At 39.6% G+C, this 25,563-nt stretch overlaps 1 protein-coding gene across 6 annotated transcripts; it reads right to left on the bottom strand.

Annotated features, from left to right (window-relative positions):
* Positions 1–1,575: 1,575 nt before the first annotated feature.
* LOC143033262 (uncharacterized) lies at positions 1,576–25,306 on the bottom strand. 6 transcript variants are annotated; one of them, XM_076198486.1, is made up of 11 exons: positions 25,146–25,306; positions 20,995–21,115; positions 19,954–20,122; positions 15,695–15,820; positions 15,331–15,504; positions 14,982–15,132; positions 14,315–14,391; positions 12,761–12,950; positions 10,026–10,260; positions 9,271–9,376; positions 1,576–8,427 (listed from the first exon to the last, which is right to left on the bottom strand). In XM_076198486.1, the coding sequence occupies exons 2-11, from the start codon at positions 21,102–21,104 to the stop codon at positions 8,191–8,193; spliced, it is 1,575 nt and encodes a 524-aa protein (XP_076054601.1). In that variant the 5' UTR covers positions 21,105–21,115; positions 25,146–25,306; the 3' UTR covers positions 1,576–8,190. The 6 variants fall into 6 exon arrangements, with proteins under 6 accessions (XP_076054601.1, XP_076054604.1, XP_076054605.1 ...); XM_076198489.1 differs by having other exon boundaries at positions 19,954–20,101; XM_076198490.1 differs by lacking the exon at positions 25,146–25,306 and adding an exon at positions 24,842–25,037 and having other exon boundaries at positions 19,954–20,101.
* Between the last annotated feature and the right edge of the window lie 257 nt (positions 25,307–25,563).

Genomic DNA, 25,563 nt, shown 5'->3' with positions numbered 1-25,563 from the left:
ACATAGTATATACTTCACCAAAAATAAAGCTTATATATATATATATATGTATACACATAATGTTACACAAATAAAAAATGAAGGTTTTTGCCAATGTACAGTATTTGGTTAGGAAATTTGACTTTTAGAGTCAGAAATTATTACTAATAAAAATCAAAATCTATCTTGTAGAAAAACCTATTCAGTCTCGACATAATTACATCGTTCTAAAAATAAGAGTAAGGAACTTGTTCACACCAAAAGACGAACTTCATATACATATAATAGATAATCATGTTTAACCTCGTCCTCCTTGCTATGCCAGATAAACTTAAGTATACAAAGAAGTCACACTAGTATGCATGTTTTTATCTTCATCTTAAAAAAAAAATATATATATATATATATATATATATACATATATATATATATATATCAATTTCATACACTACATAAATGATACAAAATTAAAGGCTTCTATTTGGGAATGTTGGCAGATTGAAATCATGATGGTTGTGGCAATAAAAATTGTTGCCTTGCATTTCATTGGCTGTAACTCGCAGTAACTGATTGGGCCCTCCTCCAGATTTTTCTGAGCAAGTAATGCCCCCCCCCCCCCCCCCCCCCAAAAAAAAAGAGAGGATATTGTACATACTAATGAGGCTCCTCTTTATTTGTTCTTTATTGGAAACAAAAATATTCACTGAATTTTTGGAATGTGATTCCATAATACTGGGTACAAAAGTACAGTATTGCAAAGATTCAAGTATAAAATGAAGAATAACTGAATATTTACAATTAACGTAATGGTGTTGACCTTATAACACTGGTCCTGTGGTAATTACATTACATGGGCCCATACAAAAGTAGAAACCTTTTACGTCTATGCTGGCATACAACAGAAACCTTTGTGGCACAGATTAGTGGACCTCTTCTTTGCAATACTGTTTTCGTTTACAATGAATAGATCAAAAGATAAACAGACATACTTTGTCTAATTTCAAATAACACCGCACATGATTATCTTTCAGTCTTTATAGTACCATATATACATACACCTCAGTTCCGTTACATTAATTACATTGCACTTATTTCTCTTGTCAAAGACCCTGTATACACCATATGTTTACATGATTTGGGAGGTGCATATATTTATATATATATATATATTGCTGATAACCCTAAAGGAAACCAGAAGAGAAACTAGAATTCCCCAGCGCTTTCGTGATATTTCACATCATCAGGGGAATATGTGAAATATCATGAAAGCTTTTGGGAATTCTAGTTTGTTTTCCTGTTTCCTTCGTGGTTATCAGCAATTTATTGGATCACGTGGTTTTGTGATCTTTTTGCACACACACACATATATATATATATATATATATATATATATATATACCGCTCCTTATATATATATATATATATATATATATATATATATATTTATTTTGTTGGAAATTTTTCAAACACTGGACTGTTACTCTAAAATTTCAAACAATGGTCTGTTACTCTGATCCAGTGTTTGAAATTTTTCCAACAACATGGCTCCTGGACTCCAGCTCTTTATGAATGTGTATATATATATATATATATATATATATATATATATATATATATATATATATATATACACACACACACACACATACCAAAGGGCACTTTTCCCATTATAAGGGGGTTGCCAGCTAAAGCCACCTGCCCCCTGCACCTATCTTACACTCATCAAATACCCTTTTAATGCATCCTTTCTCTTAGCTCTACCTCTCTCCTTTATAAAAGAAACTCCAAGCAAAGGATGAAAGGGAGACACTGAGGATAAATGCAAAGGATACAATGGTATAACTGAAAGCGTGCAAAAAAGAAAAAGAAAATATTTCCAATTATTTTATGGTATACAGGATAATGACAGAGTCAGTTGACAGCGTAAAAAGATTTAAGATTTGTGAACACAAATAATAAGCAAAGTTGTACACATGAAACAAGTCCGCACAAAGAGAATATGGCAACTTGCTGAGTTTGTTCGGACAAATTTTGCCCTTCCAAGCGCCCTAAAGAAAACCCTCTTACGTCAAAACCCTCTTTCTTCAAATGCCCCGTCTTTGGTAATCAAATTGCCATATTTTCACACCCAATCACATCGATTCTTAAACCCTCTAGTACCATGATACGTTTCACAGACTTTCCTGTGGCAAATACCAGAACATTTTATTCAGCCGAGGGGCAGATCCTTAGTTGATCAAGACCACATTCTGGCAGGAACTGGCTCACACGAAAATCTATCCACTCGAAGGACTAAAAAAAGGAAACTATCACGTTATCTTTACACCCAATCAAATCAGCTCTTATGGAACATTTTAACTATTTTCTCTATACTATGGACATCTTCCTAAACTATAATAATAAGTGAGGAAAAAATTGTACAAAACTATTGGCTCCTTCCACTGACAATCTAGAAGGCAGTCTTCAATCCCACCTTATTTGACTTTAACTACGCAGAGCCTTACAAATAAGCCTAAACACATTCGCATGAAAGACGAATGAGTAATATGATTGTGAACAAAATGAAGGACATAGCAGGAATGCTATATTCCAACAAGATACCAGAATAAAGTAATCCTGCTCTACCCTCGTCTTTATTCGCATCGCGCCACCCAAACATAAACACCCGATTTTTATCCTCATTTCCTGGTATAAATATTATTAAACAGACTAGTAATTATTCAACACCTTTTAAAATAATCTACTCTGACCATCATCACTACAAGGCATTTCAATAATCACATTTCATTAGCTAGCAATAGTCTAGTTCACATTTTTGTTTCTATGTCCCTCGTACAGGAACCTTCAACTGTGACGCTACGTCACCACTTAGACCCCAAATATTTCTTTGTCAAGATCTGGGGCCCAGTCTGGGGATAGTGTGCCAGCCAACAGGGCTCCACCCCCGAGTAGTGGTGATTAAAGGTGTAAGTTCTCTATTTGTAAGACAGCAGTGGCACCGCATATCGGTGATCCCAGTTGCTATTTAACTAGTTAATAACCTATACATGCATAGCTCATTATACATTATATACATGAATATACCAAAGGGCCCTTTCCCCTTAATAAGAGGGGTGGCCAAGTCAAAGCGTACACTCATCTTTACCACTTCAGTACTATGATGCCCACGTCGGTGTCATGAGGCACGAGTAGGTACACGAGGATGCCGGCATCATCGGCATCTTGATTACATTTTTTTTTTTTTGCAGTTGTACATGAGTTATCCCCAGATTCTGTGAACTGTTTGATCACATTTTCTATGTTTATTATTACTCAGAGTAAAAGAGAATGAGCAATACACCAGTGACTTTATATTTTATAATGCAAGTAGTGTGATGCATCGTACGTTTGGCAGCCGATGATGCGAGCGAGAATTTGAGTCGTACTGAAGTGGTTAAAAGATATCCAAAAATCCATTCATTTTCTCTCCCATCTTAGCTCCTCATGGATGAAGGGTCATCCGTCCCCTGCTACACCGCTTCGGTCAGAGGCAATGCAGCAGATGTAGCACCTCAATAGCAGGGCCGCATGAGAGCTGAAGCTGGTTTATCCCCACTGCTTCATTACATGGTGACCCCCCCCACCTCATCTACATTCATAAATATACCAAGGCTTTTTCCCCCTTACAAGGGAGGTAGCCAAAAAGGAAAAGGCATAAAATCATTCCCACCCATTCCATCCCTGAATACACTCCACACCCCTCCACCCTCCCTCTTATCTTAGCACCTCCTGGATGACGGGTCATCCCTGCACCTTGTCCACTGTTCTGGGTCAGAAGTAGAGTTGCAAGACACAGCACATCCACAGCAAGGCCGCTTCATTAAATTGGTGACCCCCCATGCATAAAAGGAGAAGATGGGGAGAAATCCCTTTGGGCTGTGTCAAATTTTGCTCACACATACTACCTCACCCCCATCCCCCTACCCATTCCACCTCATGCATCACAACATCATCCATATACAGCCATTCTCCATTCACCCGTCTTCTGTCCTCTCCCGTCCTTCCTCAACAGACATTCCCCTCTTCCCCAAAGCCCCCTTCACCCCATCCATCCACCTCATCCTAGGACGTCCCCTCATGTTCACTCCCTCCACATCTGCCTTCCATACCTCTTTTACTAGTGGGTTTTTATACTAATAAAAACCCAAAAATACAAAGGCAGAAAATCCACTCCCACCCATTCCATCCCCACATACTCCACTCTCATCCACCCCCTTCCCTCATTCTTATCTTGGCTCCTTGTGGGGACCATCCCTGCTCCCCCTCCCCCCTACCCACTACCTGGGTCAGATGCAATGCAGCAAGACACAGCACCTCCACATGAATGAATAAAATTAATAAAACTAAATGCTATTAACCCAATCAAATTCATGCGTACAACCAGGATCAATTCGTCAGTCATTCCTTTGACCCTACGGCTCTCTTGCAGAAGACCCACAGTTCCCGGGAAACTGGAAACCCGAAGGGACCAGTTACCTGCACTTCCAGAACGAGTGGTTTCTCTAAACCTGACGTTCCTCTTCCTTAACTAGCTCCATTTGTCCTAACCCTCTGTACATAAAATATTCTTGACTATATCCACTTCTGCTGCAGACATATGACTCTCACTCAATTTCTACAAGCATTACCTCACTATATCACTTCATAAAGTCACAAATGATTAAAGTAGGAAGGACTGAAAGGGACATGGGGGACAGGAATGAAACATGAAAAGAGGCATGGGTCTTTCTTTCCCATGTTGAGCTACCTTGCACTGTGGAAAAGGGTGTAAGGGATACAGGATTCATTTCATGGAATGTACTTCCTACATACATACATACATATACCAAAGGCTTTTTCCCCCTTACATGGGGGGGTAGCCAAAAAGAAAAAAGGCATAGAAACCACTCCCACCCATTCCATCCCCTACATACTCCACTCCCCTCCACCCTCCTCCCTCCCTCTCATCTTGGCACCTCCTGGATGACGGGTCATCCCTGCATCCTGTCCACTGCCCTGGGTCAGAAGCAGTCTTGTAATGACTGTCATTAATTTTATATTATTTGTTTATTTGTTTTGTTATCATTTGTCTGTTTATTATTATTTGCTTGATTCTCATTTATTATTAGTTATATGTGGATTTATTATTATTTACTATTTACTTGTTTATTATTTAACTATACCAATGCATCTATTTTATTTATTATTTATTTTATTGGCTACCTCCCTTGTAAGGGGGAAAAAGCCTTGGTATATGTATGTATGTATTTCATTATAGTTTTTATTTATTCATTTATCAATATTATAATTTTTTTTGCATCCGACCTTGATATGGACCAAAAGGTCTCCTGTCAGCATGTTCTGCCTTTGTAATTCTTTGTAATAAGGGAGGTAGCAAGCCAAGGCATTTTGTCGGGCATCTACGAACCCAAAATACACAGAGGCTGCAATCCTGCATACGGTTGTCTTACAGAACGGATATCAGAGATGACCAGATTGGTGTCAACTCTATGTCACTATCACAGGAAATGGATAATAATCAACTGGTATTGATGGATGGCAGAGAGGATCCTCTCCCTATTGCCTATCAATCCCCTCAATTCCTCCAGGCACATCTCCTGACTGGGCCCCGGATCTCTCTGTCAACTTCAATTGTTGTTCCCCAACCTTTACACAATAAAGAGAGTCGACAACCACTGACTGCTCCACACCTGGTACTACAAGTATGTGACAGAAAGAGTCCCACACCAACACATCACAGACATTATATGATGATATGGTTGAATGTCACAAACTTCCCCCTATCGGAAGGCTAGGATGGTGCCCCTCACAGAGGACTTTGTAGCGTGGAATTTAATGAACTGTGCCCTTGGTTCACCTTCGCCGGTGGCAGGATTTGAACCGCCTTCCCCTCTCCCTTCGCTGCAAGTAACGATGCCCTGACCCGTTCAGCCAGTGAGCTTCCACATATACATACATACATGTTCCATGATAAATCACATAAACTTGTGATTCTAAATATGTGGAAATACCACCAAGGAAAAAGATAAACTGATGACCAAGCGCTTTCGTCTATTCAGACATCCTGAGGATGTCTGAATAGACGAAAGCGCTTGGTCATCAGTTTATCTTTTTCCTTGGTGGTTTTTCTGCACATATATACCAAAGGCTTTTTCCCCCTACACAGGGGTAGCCATATAAATATATATATATATATATATATATATATATATATATATATATATATATATATATATATATATATATATATATATATATATATATATATATATAAATATATATATATATATTCATTTTTGAGAGAGAGGGAGATCCATGGGAAGGTTGGAGAACTGCTGCCACCCACTGTGTGGCTGTGGGTTTCCAGCCTGTCAAACTCGAGGCTTCAATCTGGTATACATGTCATTATCACAGATGGATGAATAGCAGGATAGTGTAGAATATATGCTATCATCATACAAGTGGTGAGGAGCCTATGCCAGGAGGCACTGAGTAGCCGAGACCGAAGCTGCCACCTTTGCCCTATGCACTTGGACTGTTACATACATATACCAAGGCTTTTTTCCCCCTTACCAGGGGGGTAGCCAAAAAGGACAAGGCACCAAAACATTCCCACCCATTTCATCCCCGAAAACACTCCACACCCCTCCACCCTCCCTCCCATCTTAGCACCTCCTAGATGACGGGTCATCCCTGCACCCTGTCCACTGCCCTGGGTCAGAAGCAGTGTCGCAGGACACAGCACATCCACAGCAAGGCCGCTTCATTAAATCGGCGACCCCCCCTCTCCGTCCCCCCATATAAAGGAGAGGACGGGGAGAAATCCCTTCGGGCCGCGTCAAAAATTCTTGCTCACCCACACTACCCCACCCCCATTGCCCCGTCCAATCCACCTTGGACTGTTGGAGCAGTTAAAAGTCATTGCTGGGAACTGGATTGGGGTGTGACCGGGCATGCTTCCGATTATGCCATACAGGTGGTCAGCAAGATGTATACATACTACTACCAAAAAAAACTGTCTTTCTGCTGGTTGTCTATGTACCACAACCACAGGAAAGAGATCACTCGCTCGATATGTAAAATACTATCACAATAGACAGGTGATCTAAGTGATCCGCCTGACGGTATGCATAGCACTACAGCAGGAAGGTCACGGTTAACCTAATAGAATCTGTATACCGATGTGGCATTCAGAGAGTCCAACCTCTTCAAGACATTGAGATTTAGATTATATTCTAATTCTAGTTACTGGAATTGACAATGGGTACCTGTGAGTGGCAGTCCTACAAGTCAAACATCAGAAAGAATAGTCTCCTTGCTAGCAGTTCTCATAATTGCCAAAAAATACAGGTTTGTATGTATTCTTGGAACCAACACCTCACTTAATAAGGGGGGATCAGTGTACATGTATATGCTGAGAAATATATGATGATGATCTGATTTGGTTTAATGTCACAAACTCCCACCTATGAGGAGGTTAAGATGGTTCCCCTTACAGAGGACTTTGTAGCATGGAATTTAATGGCCCTTGCCCTTAGTTGAACTTGCCAGTGGCAGGGTTTGAACCACCATCACCTCAACCTTTGTCTCACATATATATATATATATATATATATATATATATATATATATATATATATATATATATATATATTTTTTTTTTCCAATTTATATGCCATCAACCACACAGAAGCCAGCTCAACATGAAGAAACCTCACTCTTTTCATTACTATCATATTAATCCCTTTTAGTCCTTAAAAATAATTTCCTTCATAATACACTTCTTATTACAAAGAAGAATTTCAATTACTATACATCAACTGTACAAAACCTTCTGATAATGTCAGAAGAAATAACAGAAAGATTCTGGAATCAATTAATATTTGTAGCACATTTTAGCCCAAACCACATTAAAGCTAAACATATCTCATCAGCTCTTGAAATCAAGGATGTTATCTAAATATCCCTCTACGATCAATCCACTGCCTCGGATCTCTCACAGCAGACCCGAGGCTCATAGGTAATTGGCAACAGCCGCTAGACCAGTTCTGCACCTTCATGAACAAAACTAATCGTCACGAGCACTCACGATAACTACTTACCGATGAGATGTCCAAACAAATGGCTCCAATTCTTGTAGTTCATCACAAACACTAGCAATACACATACCAGTTAGACGATGACTTCGAAGCCATTTTCGACTTCAAAATGACTAACCACATGCGATTCGAAGGACTCCTGTGGCACCACCTTGGGGAAGAGCGCATTGCACATGGGGCAGATACGATTATCCTCATCGTCCTCATCCCCTCTTTGCACCAAGGATGGATCTGGAGACGTGGCAGCATTGCGCATTGTGGGTCCCGGCAAGGTGGTTGTTAAATCTTCTTCCTCTTCATCATCACTCATCTGTTGATGTGCATACATAGGAAATATAACATAAAATCTGTCATGTATGCCAGATATCAGGCCAAGAGTCTACTATAATAATTAACTTTTCTCAACAATGAATAGATTAATTATGCTCAAAGAAAACTGAAGTTTTATAAAAAAAAAAAAAAACTCAAATGAAAAAAAGAGTAAAGAAAGATTAATAAAAGAGATGTGGAAGGCAGAGGTGGATGGAGTGAACCTGAGGGGACAACAGAGTATGAGATGGAAAGGAGCTCTGAGCAAGAGAGGAATGTCTGTTGTGCAAGTAAAGGAGAGGGCAGGAGATAGGGGTGAGTGGAGAATGGTTATGTAAAGATGATGATTTGATGCAAGAAAGGGAGGGGGTGGGGGATGGGGAAGGAGGGATTGGTTGTGTGTGGATGATATTTTGACATGGCCTGAAGGGATTTCTCCCTCATCTTCTCTATTTTCCACATAAGGGAACGGAGAAGGGGATCAGTGATTAAATGGAGTGGCCTTGATGTGGATGTACTATGTCTTGCTGCATTGCTTTTGACCCAGGGAAGTGGAGAGGGGACAGGGATGACTTGTCATCCATGAGGAGCTAAGATGAGAAGGGGGAAAGGGTGGTGGAGGGGAGTGGAATGGGTGGAAGTAGGTACGTGTCTTTGACTTGGCTACCTCTCTGACAAGGGGGTAAAAACTCTTGGTATATGGATGGATATGTATAAAAAGATGCGAGGGTGAGAATAAAATAGAAAAGTGGGAGAGGGAGAGGGAGAGGGAGAGGAGAGAGAGAGAGAGAAAAAGGAAGGGAAGGGAATGATTCTAGGTCTTGAACCTCTACAAGAACCTTACCTTGACTTTTCTCCAGTCAAACGGACTCTTGGGTCTACCACCGTCGGGTGAGAGGGTTGTTACACCAACATTGTTGTCACCCGCGCTGTTAACGGCTGCAGGACTTCTGAAAATCAAAATTACTTTAAAAAAGAGCCATGAACATATATGTTGTTATATTCTCGTATCTTGGATTTTTGTTCACATATTCTCTTCCTTGCTCTTCCCCGACTCTGTAATTTCTCATCTACAGAGTATTTTTTTTTTCTTTTTTTTTTTTTTTTTAGCAATAACCAGTGTTTCTATCCTTCCATCAAACCAAAGTCAGAAGTGGCAGTGGAGAGATTTAGGGATAGATAGCAAAACGGAGGTAACAGAAGTTATAAAGTTTTGACAAATGGATTAAGAAGTTCTGTCACTGGGATTTGAACCCTTGCATGTGCAATTGCTTATCACAAAGCAAGAACGTTGCTATTGTACTAAACTTGACCACTGATTATTCCTTTTGTTCTGTCAAGTTTAGTACCATAGTAACATTCTTACTTTGCGGTAAGCAGTCGCACATGTAAGACTTCAATTTCCAGTGGCAAAGCTTTTTAATCCATTGGATAGTAGAAGTTAAAAGTTATCAACATTGGATCGTAGAAGTTAATTTTTTTTTTTTTTTTTTTTTTTTTTTAAGAGATTGGTCTCCGATCGTAAAAGAATGCTGAATGACTCTGGAAAGAAGATCTTGTCACTCATTTTTCAGCCCAAGCCATTCAAAAAATACTTACAGGGCCACGCTCCCCATCGAAAGCAGAAGAGGGTTCGGACCTGACCCACATGTTGCTAACTGACTCTGGAAGACGTTTTCTTCATCTTCCCCTGAAGTCGAAGTCTTTGGATGACCTTGCGAAACTGTCATGGATGAAATATCTCGATCTCTCTGGGATAATGTTCGAGTGTGCGACTTGCTCTTTGAAACACATGCTCCTTCGGCGTTCTTCCCTAATGATGTTTGTGTGCTCCCTTGAGGTGTGAAAAATAAATATATTAAGAGTTTCAAACCACATAAAACTAGTACAAATACCAAAACTGGGCACACCCTCGGTGCGTTCCTTGGGGTGTCCCTCAGTGTCCTGACTATCTATCTATCTATATATATATATATTTAATGTTTACTGGAGAGAGGGTAGAGTGCCGGAAGACTGGAGGAGTGCCTGTATAGTTCCTCTTTACAAGGGAAAAGGGGACAAGTGTGAATGTAGTAGTTTCAGAGGGATTAGCTTGTTAAGTGTAGTTGGGAAGGCTTATGGGAGGATCTTGATTGAGAGGATTAGGAGAGGAACAGAAGGAGTAATTGGTGAGGAACAGTGTGGATTTAGGACAGGTAGAGGTTGTGTAGATCAGATCTTTGTGGTAAGACAGATATGTGAGAAAGCTATAGGAAAGGGGAAGGATGTTTTTTGGGCTTTTATGGATCTGGAAAAGGCTTATGATAGGGTAGACAGGAAAGCACTGTGGGAGGTTATGCAGATATATGGGATAGGAGGAAAGCTTCTGGGAGCTGTCAAGAGTTTTTATGAGATTAGTAGAGCTTGTGTCAGGATTGGAAATGGAGAGAGTGAGTGGTTCGAGGTAAAGGTGGGACTTCGTCAAGGATGCATTATGTCGCCCTGGCTGTTCAACTTATACATGGATGGGGTGGTGCGAGAGGTAAATGCAAGGGTAGTGGGCAAGGGATTGGAGACGGTTAAAGAAAATGGAGAAAAGTGGGAGGTGAGCCAGCTGTTGTTTGCGGACGACACTGCGCTTGTGGCAGGATTGGAGGAGGGATTGAGGAAGTTGGTGGCAGAGTTTGGGAGAGTATGTGATAGAAGAAAGCTAAAGATAAATGTGGGTAAAAGTAAGGTGATGAGATGTACAAGGGGTGAAAGTGGCAGTAGACTGGAAGTGAGCATTAAGGGAGAGCGACTGGAGGAAGTGGATAGTTTTAGATACTTGGGTGCAAATGTGGCAGGGAAAGGTGGAGTGAAAGTGGAGATAGAATGTAGATTGAGAGAAGAGAGTAAATGCCTTGGTGGATTAAAGAGTGTAATGAGGAATAGACATTTGGGAATGGATGCTAAGAGGAGACTGTATGAAGGAGTGATTGTGCCAACAGCACTGTATGGGGCAGAAACATGGAACATAAGAGAAGAAGAGAGAAGGAGTTTAAATGTGTTTGAGATGAGGTGTCTGAGAAGTATGATGGGGGTTACTAGGCTAGATAGAGTGAGAAATGAGGAGGTGAGGAGGAGAACAGGGGTGGAAAAGGAGCTGGGAGATAGGGTTGATGAAAGAATATTAAGATGGTTTGGACACATGGAAAGAATGAGTGAAGAAAGACTAGTAAAAGAGGTATGGAAGGCAGATGTGGAGGGAGTGAACATGAGGGGACGTCCTAGGATGAGGTGGATGGATGGGGTGAAGGGGGCTTTGGGGAAGAGGGGAATGTCTGTTGAGGAAGGACGGGAGAGGACAGAAGACAGGGGTGAATGGAGAATGGTTGTATATGGATGATGTTGTGATTGCATGAGGTGAGGTAGTATGTGTGAGCAAAATTTGACGCAGCCCGAAGGGATTTCTCCCCGTCCTCTCATTTTATGCAATGGGGGGACGGAGAGGGGGGGTCGCCGATTTAATGAAGCGGCCTTGCTGTGGATGTGCTGTCTTGTGACACTGCTTCTGACCCAGGGCAGTGGACAAGGTGCAGGGATGACCCGTCATCAAGGAGGTGCTCAGATACGAGGGAGGGTGGAGGGGTGTGGAGTGTATTCAGGGATGGAATGGGTGGGAATGATTTTATGCCTTTTTCTTTTTGGCTATCCCCCTTGTAAGGGGGAAGAAGCCTTGGTATATGTATGTATGTATGTATATATATATATATATATATACATACATATACCAAGGCTTTTTCCCCCTTACAAGGGAGGTAGCCAAAAAGGAAAAGGCATAAAATCACTCCCACCCATTCCATCCCTGAATACACTCCACATTCCTCCACCCTCCTTCCCATCTTAGCACCTCCTGGATGACGGGTCATCCCTGCACCCGGTCCACTGCCCTGGGTCAGAAGCAGTGGACATATCAGTCAGGACACCAAAGGACAAACCAAGGAATGCACCCATCTCTGACAATAACCCTCATAACCAATACATACATATATATACCAAAGGTTTTTCCCCCCTTACAGGGGGGGTAACAAAAAAACAAAGGCATAAAAACCATTCCCACCCATTTCATCCCCAATACACTCCACTCCCCTCCACCCTCTCTCTTATCTTGGCACCTCCTGGATGACGGGTCATCCCTGTATCTTGTCCACTGCCCTGGGTCAGAAGCAGTGTCGCAAGACACAGCACATCCACAGCAAGGCCACTTCATAACCAATACGAAAAGTAATTTTTTTTTTTTTTAAAAGCCCAACACACTGAGTAAACTATACAGAAACACACACATTCTACTATAAATCACAACACATTCTCACCATTTGAGGAGGTGGAACTCATCAAAGGGGATAAGAGTAAAAGCTTCTGGTTCTGATCCTGAAGGCGATTGTACAAATCCTTCATACGTTTGGTTGTGGTGCGGACAGAAGACAGAAGACTCTCGTTGGATTCGACCACACTTTCCTTGCTGGTTGGGCCACTTACTCCGTCGATTTCAGAACTGGTTATCTATCGTGAACAAATGCAACGTGTTACAAGACAAGAGGTGATTGAAAGAGTTGGATGAGTATGCAAGATTAAGGTCATTCACAATTTTCACTTTTACAAATAGAAAAAATATAAACAATAATTCTTAACCACTTCCATACGGTGACGCCTACGTAGGCGGCATGAGGAGCAAGTGGGTACTTGATGATGCCGACGTCGGCATCTTGATTATAGTTATTGTAGTTGTACCTACGTAATTTACATTCTCTCTAAACTGGCTTCATCAATTTTCTATGGTTATCAAAATACACGGGTGAAAGAGAACAAACGATTGAGCACTGACTTTATTTTCTATAATGCGATTATTATGACGCAACATCGTACATCGGGCAGCTAATGCTGCCAGACGTGCGATGTGCCCCAGAGTGAAGAGGTTAACACCTTACATACACCTAACCGCAAAGTAGACCACTCGGAAAAAGAAACTAATGAAGCGGAGCGCTTTCGTATACTACATCTTCAGTGCAAAAAGTACTTTTTGCACTGAAGATGTAATATATGAAAGCGCTCTGCTTCGTTAGTTTATTTTTCTGAGTGGTCTACTTTGTATAAGTGAACACAGTTACCCATGTTCTTATTAGCATATGCCTAACCATAAGTAACCATGAACATACTGCAATACCATACACCAGACAAGCATACTACCAATCTGTGCTTCCTTCACTAACACTATTCCTTTTCCCATTGGTCACCAGAGAGTGAGACCAGAGGCAACAGACTGATTGACTAAACTCCCTTTTCCTACACTAGCATATTCACCTCTCCCACACAACCTTGCATGCTAATCAATTCAAGCAAACCCACAAAGGCCTGCTTTAACACCTTCATTATGGTAATCTATCTATATAACAAGGATTTTTTTCCCCCTATAAGGGAGGTAGCCAAGTCAAAAGGCACATAATGACTCCCATCCATTTTATTATTATTTTTTTTTAAATAGCCTTTCCAGCTAGGTGGTTAAGCACTGAATGCCCTTCTCCAAGCTTAGGCATTTAAGTCCTGATAGTTGTCTTAGCAGAACATGAAGCACCCAACACATCTCAGAGGCCTGCCCTGTATGCGACAAAGACAACAGTAGAGGCTGGATGACCGCATTGTGAACAGCTGCCCAGGATGTAACACTTCACCCCATACCATACAACACATAATGGAAGACTGCATTATACACAATCATGCACGCAAACAACACAACATACACTCTATAAAGGATTTGTGGGAAAACCCAGTTTCGGCTGTGGCATTCCTTGGGGAGACGGGACTGCTCGGACAGACAGTCTAGGGAACGACAACAACAACAACAACAACAGTATTCGTAAATTACAGACCTCTTCAAAATCTTCCAAGGTGTCCTTCAGAGACGACATGACACGTGACGTGACCTCATCCATGCTCTCCAAGTCATCTGTTAACAAAAAATTGTCTACATTTACACAATGATCCATAAAGGAAACAGAATTTCAGAAAATCAAAATACATGTAATAAACATGCATTCACTCACTAGAACAGTATAATTTCAATTTAGTCAACTTACCTAATGCATTGTCAGTGTATAATGATAACATATATATGAAATTAAAATTGGTAATCTGCTTCACTACAACTCAAAATAACATTATGTACAGCATAAGGAAAAGGAAAAAATTCACCATTCCTAGTAGCATATACTAGAAACACTATCAGAAAAGTATGTGCGGAGATAAAGTCTGTTTATGCAAGGCTATAGGTTGTAGAAAGAGAAGGTTTGGTGACGACAAACTCTCATGGCAAGTATGCACTTACTCCTTCTCCTTCTGACTGTGAGCAAGGGACAGAGTAAATAATCATATGCCAAAAATCATTGAGTTTTCATGTCATGTTATACAAGCAAGACTAAAAAACAAATTCATAAATATGTCCATTATGTGCACTGCTTCGCAAAACATTTCTGTATGTCATTTCCTATTAGTGTTTGGTGCAGAGAGAAGAAAGTAAACAAAGAGTTTAAGTCTTACTTGAAAGAGGATATATCTTTGTTCTTAGTTTGCTTTGGGCTTCAGGAATGTCTGCTACTAGTCCTGCCATATCTGGAAGTGCCTTCACCTGCTGCGATATCAAGGTCAACTTTTCTTTAAGTCTTTTATTTTCGCCTTCAAGTTGTGTAACCTGAGAGAAGAGTAAAATTGAGCTAACATCAAAAACAGAGAAAATGCTTCAAAGCAAGTACTGTACACTAGTCAAATTTTTTTCCATTTTTTTTTTTTATATTGAGGGCTTTTTCACCTTTATAAGGGAGGTAGTCATGTCAAAAGGCACACATGTATTTGACTTGGAATAAAAATTAAATGAAACAAGATTCAATACCTGTCTGTTTAGTCTTCTGTTCTCTTGTGTGGTGCGTGAAAGTTGCATTGTCAGGTTCATGTTCTCCTGAGATATGGAAGAGAATTTCTCCCTCAGCGAGCAACATTCTTGATGTTTGGAATGTATTTCCTGATTTAACTGCAAGTTCTTCTCACGTAATTTGATGCTGTTCTCCTGAAGATGTGTAAAGAAATTCTGTTAATATATGAGAATAACCAAAACGACAAATGTCTGAACTTGAGTCAGATAATATACAAACAAACCAGCTTCTATGTCTCTTAAAAAAAGATTCCTTGTGAGGAGAGATGTACGATTAAGCATAAATATAACCATGAGAGAACAAAGGTCATTTAACCAACCATACCTGTAACTTCCCAATCTCACCAAACAATTCCGATTTGCCGTTAAGCAGCTTATGATTTTCATCTTCAATCAAAGCCATCTTCTTCTGCAGCTTCTGGTAACGTTCCTTCATGTTCTTAAGTGCTACCTGATATGACCCAAGTGTCCAATCAGGGAATACCATAGCACAAAGGTGAGGTTGTTAAGCATTAGTTGTGTCATCTCATGCACAATAAGCCAAGTGTAATAATAATAATAATAATTAAAAAAAAAAGGGACTAACCAGGACTAGACCCACCTACTTCCCTTTGTTAAAACAGGCAGGGAGGATAGGGACAGGGCCTGGCCCTTCTTCGACTCCTAAACATAGTGGCACACTTTCCGTAATTCCTTCTCCTTAATGCCGACAGACTTCACTCATACAAGGGGACGGATCATCATCATCGTCAATTGGGGGGATAAGCCAGGGAGCGCACTGCTTTACTCACACACCGGTGCGAGTTCCTACGGTATCTCCGGGCAATTTCCCATGCAGACACCCTCCCATCCCACTCCAAACAACTCTCAATAGGTTCAATCAAATTGCCCCAAACACGAATTCTGTGGGCAGCCTTTTCATCTCCTCCATCAAGGGTTGCCTCTTGTGGAGACAACGCTGAATAGGATCAACATCAAAGAAATGTGTCGCATGTCTATAGAACTGAAGTTGACATCCACGAATTATGCTGGTAACTGGCTTTGACCAAGTCTCACAGTATAGTCTCTGGTTTGATACAAAGTCATTTCAGTGATACCCCATGATTCTCCAAAGGCATTTAGTACCAAAGACATCAAGATGCCTCTTCAAGTTAGGATTCAATGTCCATGTCCCACAGCCATACAGGGAGCACAAGTGACTTGAAGATTCGAATCTTAGTCCTCCTGGATAAATAGCAACAATGCCATATACTCCGGTTGAGACTCCATAACACCATGGGCAATGATATGGATTAACATCACAAACTCCCCCCTACTGGAAGGCTAGGACGGTGCCCCTCACTGAGGGCTTTGTAGCATTTAATGAACCATGCCCTTGGTTCAACTTTGCCAGTGGCAGGATTCGAACTGCCACCTCCTCAACCTTCGCCGCAAGTAACGACACTCTAAACCACTCAACCAGTGCCAAAGGGACGGATCCCAGATCTTAGAGAGGGTCTTGATTTTATTTCTATGCCCCAGTCTATACCTATGCATTTATTTATTTTATTTATTATCATTCATATTATTATATTTTTTATTTATCTATTTATTCGTTTATCATTATTATAATTTCTTTTTTGGCATCCGACCTAGTTATGGACCATAAGGCGTCCTATCGGCATGCTCCGCCTTTGTAATCCTTTGTCTGTCTCGAGGTCTTTCCCTTGCCTGAATAAAGTCTTCTGGCATGAAATGTACACAAATCAGTTATTGATGCCACCATGCTAAAGGTAATCAAAGTGCTATAGTGATCCCATAGTCCTTGACCAAATACAGATGTGTGAGATGGATGAAAATTTCATTTACGAAATTTCAATTGTTTTTATAACGTAGAATATAATGTGGAACCTGGGTTTTGCATGTGATTCTGTATTTTGGGCGTAATAACATGTTATCCCTCTGTCTTGTCATGCCTGACTCACAAATGAAGAACTACTGCATTTTGCATACATAAAGCCATTATGTGAGCTTACTGAAATCTACTTTCAATCCCATTTGAAAGCTCACTATTAGCAAAACAACATCAAGTTCTCAAGAAAAGCTTCTTGAGCTTTGGAAGTGTTGTTTTACAAAGCTACCTACAATGATGTGAATTATTTACAAATATGACTGTCACAACTTATCATATTTCAATGTTAGGAATGTCAGCATAAAATGGTGAAAATTACATACAGGTCCACTTCAATGAAACAATTTAACGATTTCTTCACATACATCCAAATATGAAAGACCTGTAGAACTACAAAAGATGGTAAAAGATGAATGATAATAGTATGAATTACAAGATAATTTTTTACCATTTGAACCCAGTAGCATTATTTATTCTGTTCTGGCTACCAACCAGATAATTATATCAACTCCACAGTCTCAATTTATACATACATACATATACCAAAGGGAGGTAGCCAAAAAAACAGACATAAATCCACTCCCACCTATTCCATTCCCATAAACTCCACTCCCATTCACCACCCTCCCTCCCTCTTATCTTAGTTCCTTTTAATCTGGTGTTTGTTCTTCGGCAAAATAAAATAATCTAACATTTGTCAAATCAAAATCTAATAAGTAGTCAAGTGGTATCTTATAACTTTAATGCCCCAGAAGTCAAAAACTGCTCAGCAAGATTCGAACTGTCCCAACTCCAACCTCTGCCACAAGTACCGATACTCTAACCCATGTAGCCAACAAGCATCCTAACACTCTATACATACATAATTAAAATGCCCTTGGCCTATCAGAAGGGGTGGCTATACTATCTATATGATAGTTTGAAATAGTCTCAGACTTGACGAACTGGTTATCGTAATAGAGGACAATGAAAACATCATTCAAGATAATGGCATAAAAAAAAAAAAAAAAAAAAAAAAAAAAAAAAAAAAAAGAATGAATAAATAAATAAATAAAATAAAAAAATAAAAAATAAGAGTAAGAAATTCAATAGATATATCCAAAGCTAAACATTTGGTAAATGCGCAATATCACAGAAATGTGACAGGAATATTCCTCCATATATATGAAAAAATAGCTACCCCAAATATTAAAACAGTGAATAGACGTATGAAGATGAGTACGAGTTTAAAATTGTAAAAGATGACCAATATTAATACATTTGAAATATGTCTGTAGTTATAAACATCTGTCTATCTATCTACCAAGGACTTCTTTCCCCTGATAAGGAAGGTCAGAAGCAATGCAGCAAGACACAGTACATACACTGCAAGGCCACTTCACTTAATTGCCCCCCCCCCCTCTCTCTCTCTCATTCCCCTCATATGGGAAATTGAGAAACTAGGAAGAAATCTCTTCAGGCTGTGTCAAAATATCACCCACACACAACCACTCCTCACTCCCCCTCATCCTCCACCCCCTTCCCTTCCTTGCTGGGGGACTGAGGGGTGTGGAGTGTTTTTGCGTCTGAATAATACTTTGATGCAGCTCAAAGGGATTTCTCCTATTCTTCTCTATCTTCTGCATGAGGGGATGGGGGTTGCCGATTAAGTGAAGTGGCCTTGCTGTGGGCGTACTGTGTCTTGCTGCATTGCTTCTCACCTGGGCAGTGGGCTGGAGACAGGGATGACCCTTCATTCATTATACAGTACTACCTCTCATTAACGGACTAAAAGGGTGGTAACAGTGTCTGTTGATGTGAATAATCCATTGATTTGGAGTGGTTTTTTTTGGGTGGCATTGCAATTGCACAGCACTAGACAACAGCACCAAAAACACCGAAAACACAGTGAAAACGCCGCAAACACAGCTAATCAACTTCCGTTAATGAGAGGTAGTACTGTGTGTATCTATCTATATAGAGGTACTCATGATTCAGTTTAATGTCACAAAACTCCCTCCCCATCAGGTGGCTAGGATGGTGTCCCTTACAGGGAACTTTGTAGAATGGAATTTAAAGAACCATACCCTTGGTCCAACTTGCCCATGGCAGGGTTCAAACTGTCATCACTTTGACATTCATCACAAGTAGCAATACTCTAACATGCTAAGGCAGCAAGCATTATACTGTATGGACCTAATTGTAATATATGTACGTACATGACCTTCACATTTGAATGTAAATTTCAATAGCAATATCCATTTAGCAATAAATTAGAGAGAAATATTATAGCTAATTCCAAACATATTTCCATAAGTTGCTTTACGAGCAAAAACAAGAATTAATTGGCAAAACAATGGCATCAAATAATAAAAAAATTTCACCATTTTTTTCAACCTTATAATCTAAACATTTTCCATTCCCGATGAAAGCTGATGGTAAGCTTAGCTCTTCAATAAAGCCCTTGTCTTAATAAAATCACTAACCATAAATTGTTACCAACTAAAAGGATATTAGTAATAACATACAAAAACAGAAAACAATGCACACCAGCTAAATTTTATAATCATAACAAAACAATCCAAACTTTCAAACTGTCTTCTAAAAAAGCTCTTAAAATTCTACAAAAAGCTTATGTAGCAAGACTGTAAGTCTAATAAAAAAATATATATATATATATAAAAGCATAAACAAATCAAAATGGATTTGTATACCTGGAGTGCGTAAGTGGATCCAGAAGTGTCTATATTATAGCTCGGGCTCCTGTCGGGTGTTCGCGGACTCTCCAAGGGACTGGCGGAAAGACCGACTTTGTCTGTGACAAGACCTCCACTTGCACCGCCGGTTACGCTTGAAGACCGGCTGTACGGTAATGGAAAGAGACTACGCCTTCAATGACTACATCTGGAACTTTCTACATTGTTTCAATGTCGCATTTAGGAAAAGGGTCTAAATTCTATGGTAAATAATATGAGTAACATTCAGTGCTCTAATTATTTAACTAATTGCAATTAATAAAGTAATCTGTTAGCTCAGGTCTCTCTTCCAGGAGATCTAAGACTCCCAAGTAACTGGCAATGGCCACCCAATTGGTTCACAAGTCATTTAAGGAAGAAATAGCATCATTATCTACATCAAGCTAGGGCGGAACAGTGGATGTGGTCACCAAAGCTGGAGAGGATCACAGATGCTCTAGAATGGTGATTCTCAAACAATTTGATGTGGCAGACCGGCATTTTTTTTTTCAGTGTGCCACATACTGGTAACATTTCGTAGTAATATTAATCTATACCGGAAACGATATATATAATGAAAGTTGACAATTCTTTTTTCTCTTCTATTTATTTTGCAAACAAATAATACAATATCAAAACATTTAAAAAAGTGATAAAAAATAACCAGTCCTCCGTGGACCACCGCTTTGAGTAGCACTGCTCTAGAGAATGTCCAATGTTGGGGGCCACAAGACAAGGCTCAGACGTCTTGTATAAAGATCGGATTTACTAGAGACTAGAACAACCCAAGCTTCTAACAATAACCAAGATCCAGGTCCACCCTTACTAGTGCTAGCACATCTGTGGAAGGTCTCATTATCCAAAAGGCTGCCTAATAACCTTACCAAAGGTGAATTACTGAAAGTTGATCACTCACTTCTCTGAATACACACAAGCATGCTTAGCAAATTTAATATTCATAAATGTAAATGAGTATCAATAAAGAAGATCAAATAAAGAGGTAAAATGTTTGTTCCTAACCTTGAGATATGTTTCCGTTGTACTGGTTGTGGTGCCGGGTTTGGAGTAACTGTCGGCCTTCGTTCTGAGATTTCCAAAACACTCACGTCATCCTCAACAGGCTCAGCCATATTTATTAGTCCTGAAATCAGGTATTCAGTAAAAACATATGTCAAAACTAACAACTAAAGCTTTTCTAGACTCTCTTACTCACCTAAACTTATAGAAATGTGGAAAAGTGGTAGGAAAACAAAGGAACATTAATGTAATCTGACATTTTAAACACAAGTCTTCTTCAGAGTCTTAAGTGTCGACTGGCGATTCTACAGCAATCCCTTCCATATCCAAATGGGATTTATGGGCACTGTAACCATTTTTATTCCTTCAGAATCAAAAATTTATTAGGTGGAATGGCAGAGTGCTGTTGGCACAACCACATATCCAGTTATACATAAGAACAGTTTCTTGTGTTCACAAAGGACCTCCTCCTCCTCACTGGAGCATTTCCAAATTCTGCACATTAATTTATGATTATTTCTCATTTCTTTATAATATTATACTTTTTTTTTTAATTACCCATTTGTTTGCATGATGTGGGAGCAAAATCAGGTATCTGCAAGATGAACAGCAAAAGTATAAATTTTCTAAACCTATCAACCTTCTCACTTCTATAAAGAAGCGCAGCCTTGAGGGGTTGACACTCAATCTTCAGACTAGGCCCAATATCTTTATCAACTTCTACTGTATTTCTTTCACATTTTCACACATGGGGAGCTAACAACCAACAACTTCCACCTCCACTTGCTTCCAAGCATTCAATCTTGAATACCTTGAAGTTGATTTTGTCCATTACAGACACAGCTGAGATGGATCTCTACTGAGACCAGCCAGCTCTCTTCCCTTCATGTTCCAGTTTAGTAGGCTCTTGGAGTTGGAGCTTGGGTATTCTGGCACGGGCAATTGGTCTGGGATCTTGGCCAACCATGCATCCAGGTGGTGTTTGAGGTTTTGGGTGATACACCACTCAGGTTACTCAGTTTTGCCGGGATGCAGCTGAAGAGTCGTGTTCCCTTATAGGTGAGCCTGCGGTGTGTCAAGGTGCTGATTTTTTTTTAGATGGTCAAGGGATGGTCCTCACATAACAAACCCTTGCTCTTCTTGGGTGGGTCTCTTCTGTGATGCTGACATCACAGGTATAGATAATGATGTACCTCTCTGTGTGCTGCTGGAAGTACAATTGTGGCTTTACAAGTCTTTCCTAGTATTTAATGTGTTGTAACCCTTGGATCTTGTTTGTGAAAGATCGCTATGGGTATTCCAGTTCCGCCATTTCTGAAATTTTGTTTGGGGACCAGAGTTGGCAGCAGTATACCAGATTGGGTAACGCTAATGATTTCCATAGTTATCACACACTCTTCACTTCTTGTATGGAAAGTCCTTGGGATCCAGCCTGACAGCTGCCTTGTTTTTCTTGTTATTTTTGTAATGTTGTGTGAGAAAGTGGGATCTTTGCTCATGTTCACCCCAAGGTCTTTTACCACCTCCTTAGCCTCAATACCTTTCTGGCCACAAATGTATTTTGTTGAATGTGTCACATTTTCTAATTCTCCATAATAGTTTCAGTGGCAAGACTACTTGGTGTTTGCACCGTTTTAGGACGGAGAGGGGGGAGGGGGCGCCGATTTAATGAAGCGGCCTTGCTGTGGATGTGCCGTGTCTTGCGACACTGCTTCTGACCCAGGGCAGTGGACAAGGTGCAGGGATGACCCGTCATTCAGGAGGTGCTAAGATAAGAGGGAGGGTGGAGGGGTGTGGAGTGTATTCAGGGATGGAATGGGTGGGAATGATTTTATGCCTTTTTCTTTTTGGCTACCCCCCTTGTAAGGGGGAAAAAGCCTTGGTATATGTATGTATGTATGTATAATACGAGAAGGGGAGCTATGCCCATAGTGACCCATCTTTGTCTCTCGCAACATCTAGTTTGTTCTTAAATTCTTGTATGGTGTTTGCGTGTACACGCTATTTTTTTTCTGTCCAATTTGTTCCAGACATCCACCACTCTGTGTGGAAAACTTTGTTTTTCAAATCTCTTTTATATCTATCCTTTTTGAGTTTTTTTTTTCATGTCCCCTTCCTTGTTTTTCTTCTATCCTACTTTAATAAGTCTTCCCTTTGTGTTCACCCTTGTGGTTCTTCAAAGAATGAGGATAGGTTATTAATTTTCTTCTCATCTGGTGGGCTGAATATACTTTTGTATTGGTGCTCAAGCATTTTGGCAATTTCCCCTGGTTAGTTCTCCATTCTCTTTTAGGAGTGGACCTATGGTAGATGTGGTCTTGAGTTTCTTTTTTTGGCAAAATAATATAAGAATTTCCTGTTCTTCTGGCTGTTTGTTTTGGCTTTTGATTCTTCCAGACTCCTTTGCTCTTTGTGTTATAGAATGAGGTTCTTTATATATCCTCAAAATCCATTATAAATTTGTTGATGCTGTGTGGATGTGATGTCTTAGTAAGCTTTGCTCTTATCTTGGACCTCAGCTTCATTAGCTTCTTCAATACGAGTCAAATTCTCGCGATCAGCGTTGGATGACCATGTACGATGCATAACATTACTCGCATTATAAAATATGAAGTCAATGCTGTATTACTTATTCTCATTCACTCTGAGTAGTAATTAACACAGAAAATGGGATAAAAAATGTTCACAGAATTTGGGGGTCACTCAGATACAACTACAAAATATAATCAAGACACTGATGCCAGCAGCCTTGTATATCACTCGCACCTCATGACATCTATGCAGGTGTCATCGTATCGAAGAGGATAAGGTCTTCCTGCACCGAGGGATCTGTTTCCTCGAGTTTTCATTCTTTGAGGTTCTGTGGGGTCCATTGGGTATTTCTTAGAAGTGCACATCTACATGATATAGCAATAGAAAATTAAACATCAATTTTGTAAATTATAATACATGTGGAGTGTATTCAGGGATGGAATGGGTGGGAATGATTTTATGCCTTTCACTTTTTGGCTACCTCCCTTGTAAGGGGGAAAAAGCCTTGGTATATGTATGTATAATACATCAACATAATATACATTTTTCTTGGCAAAAATCAATATCAGAAAATGGTGCTAAAAGCGATACATAAACAGTCATGGTGACTCCTTGAGACGTTTTGTTTTGATAGATTCAGAGGTCGAAGACAATGACTCTGATGACCTCTAGAACTATAGGTACTGAATTACTAAATGCAGATCAGGTTAGAATTGATAAATCTATTATACTTTCATTTCTTTGATCTCTGCATCTAACAAAAACAAAGATGACGTCTCAAGCAGTTGTGGCGGCTATATTAATTTCTGTATCACTTTTAGCAACTTTCTGTTATTGATTTCTGCCAAGAAAAATGTATATTATGTTGACTTATTATAATTTACAAATGTAATATTTTTCTATTGCTATATTGCATAGGTATGCTTTTCTAAAAATTCACCATCCATACATTATTCATGCATACCTCCCTGTGTCTCGTCATGAAGGCGTTCAGAGATTCCTGTTTTTACTTTTTGTCCATGAAAAGGGTTGTCCTCCTTCCCCTACCAATTTCAGCCAGTGGCAGAGAAACAGACAACAGTCCAATGTTTCTTCTCAGAAAGATTTATCACATATATTAAGTAAGTAAACTAAGTATTATATAAGGTACCAAGGACTGTTGCCAGCCACTGAGAGGCTGTGGGTTTTCCCTATTAGTTATTAAATATTAGTGAAACTTAAAACTGCAATTAATAAGTCTATTACATTTGTCATTTCAAAGTAAATGTTACCATTGAAATCCATTACCTCAATAACAAAGAACTTGCATTTATATTACCTGCTTATCTAAATCATCGGATTGAGAAATTAATCCAACTTCAGACTAGTCACCTTGGACTTGGTATTTTTTCACACGAAAAATGGTCCCTCTTGTTAATAAAACATTATCCATTTGCTGTTAGAAGTAACTAGCTCACCGTGTGAACATAAACCTTAAAGTAACTATATCAACAGCAAGTAGTAGTAATGCCCAAAAATAAAGATATTAGTCACACTTCGTGACTTCTATTGTGAAATTCTGAAATATGATAATATCAATGATAACAACCATTCGTTAAATGTGAATGGTATCTTATACCTACCTGGAATTGGTATACATTTTCAGTTCTGTACTCAAACAATGTCACGAAATTGATGCTCATGTATGGATAAATGTCTTTCATTTGCAGAAAAATAAACTTAAAAAATAAGAGTAATGCGTCCCGTGATGAACACAACTACAACGTTGCCAAATTTTTCTAATGTAAACATAACCTTGGAAAATCTAGCAGTTTTACTTTGTGTATATAAACTTGCACTTTTTGAAGTATTAATGTAAATTAAATATTTTCAGAAGATAAAACAAGGTCACAAATGAATCTTGATTTATGCTAATTGTATTCTAATTAAAAGCTGGTTTCTTGGTGTAAGTCTACCTCGTGAAAACATGACATCAATTTAGAATATTCTTGAACTTCTTTCGTACGTTTCATGATACCATTACCATTTCAATCCGAGTGG

The sequence above is a fragment of the Oratosquilla oratoria genome, chromosome 15 (assembly GCF_046742065.1).
Source record: "Oratosquilla oratoria isolate Oo_2021 chromosome 15, ASM4674206v1, whole genome shotgun sequence".
In the NCBI taxonomy this organism is placed as follows: Eukaryota; Metazoa; Arthropoda; class Malacostraca; order Stomatopoda; family Squillidae; genus Oratosquilla; species Oratosquilla oratoria.
Note: the sequence above shows the minus strand (reverse complement) of the source record. Positions and strands in the feature narration are given on the sequence as shown.

What these genes read in the sequence shown, in the direction of transcription:
- LOC143033262 (XM_076198486.1), bottom strand. Translation starts at nt 21,104, where the DNA reads ATGGCTGAGCCTGTTGAGGATGACGTGAGTGTTTTGGAAATCTCAGAA. An exon ending in CAACGGAAACATATCTCAAG is followed by an intron (nt 20,123 to 20,994) that starts GTTAGGAACAAA and finishes TTGAAGGCGTAG; the next exon opens with TCTCTTTCCATTACCGTACA. An exon ending in GAGTTCCACCTCCTCAAATG is followed by an intron (nt 10,261 to 12,760) that starts GTGAGAATGTGT and finishes TCACACCTCAAG; the next exon opens with GGAGCACACAAACATCATTA.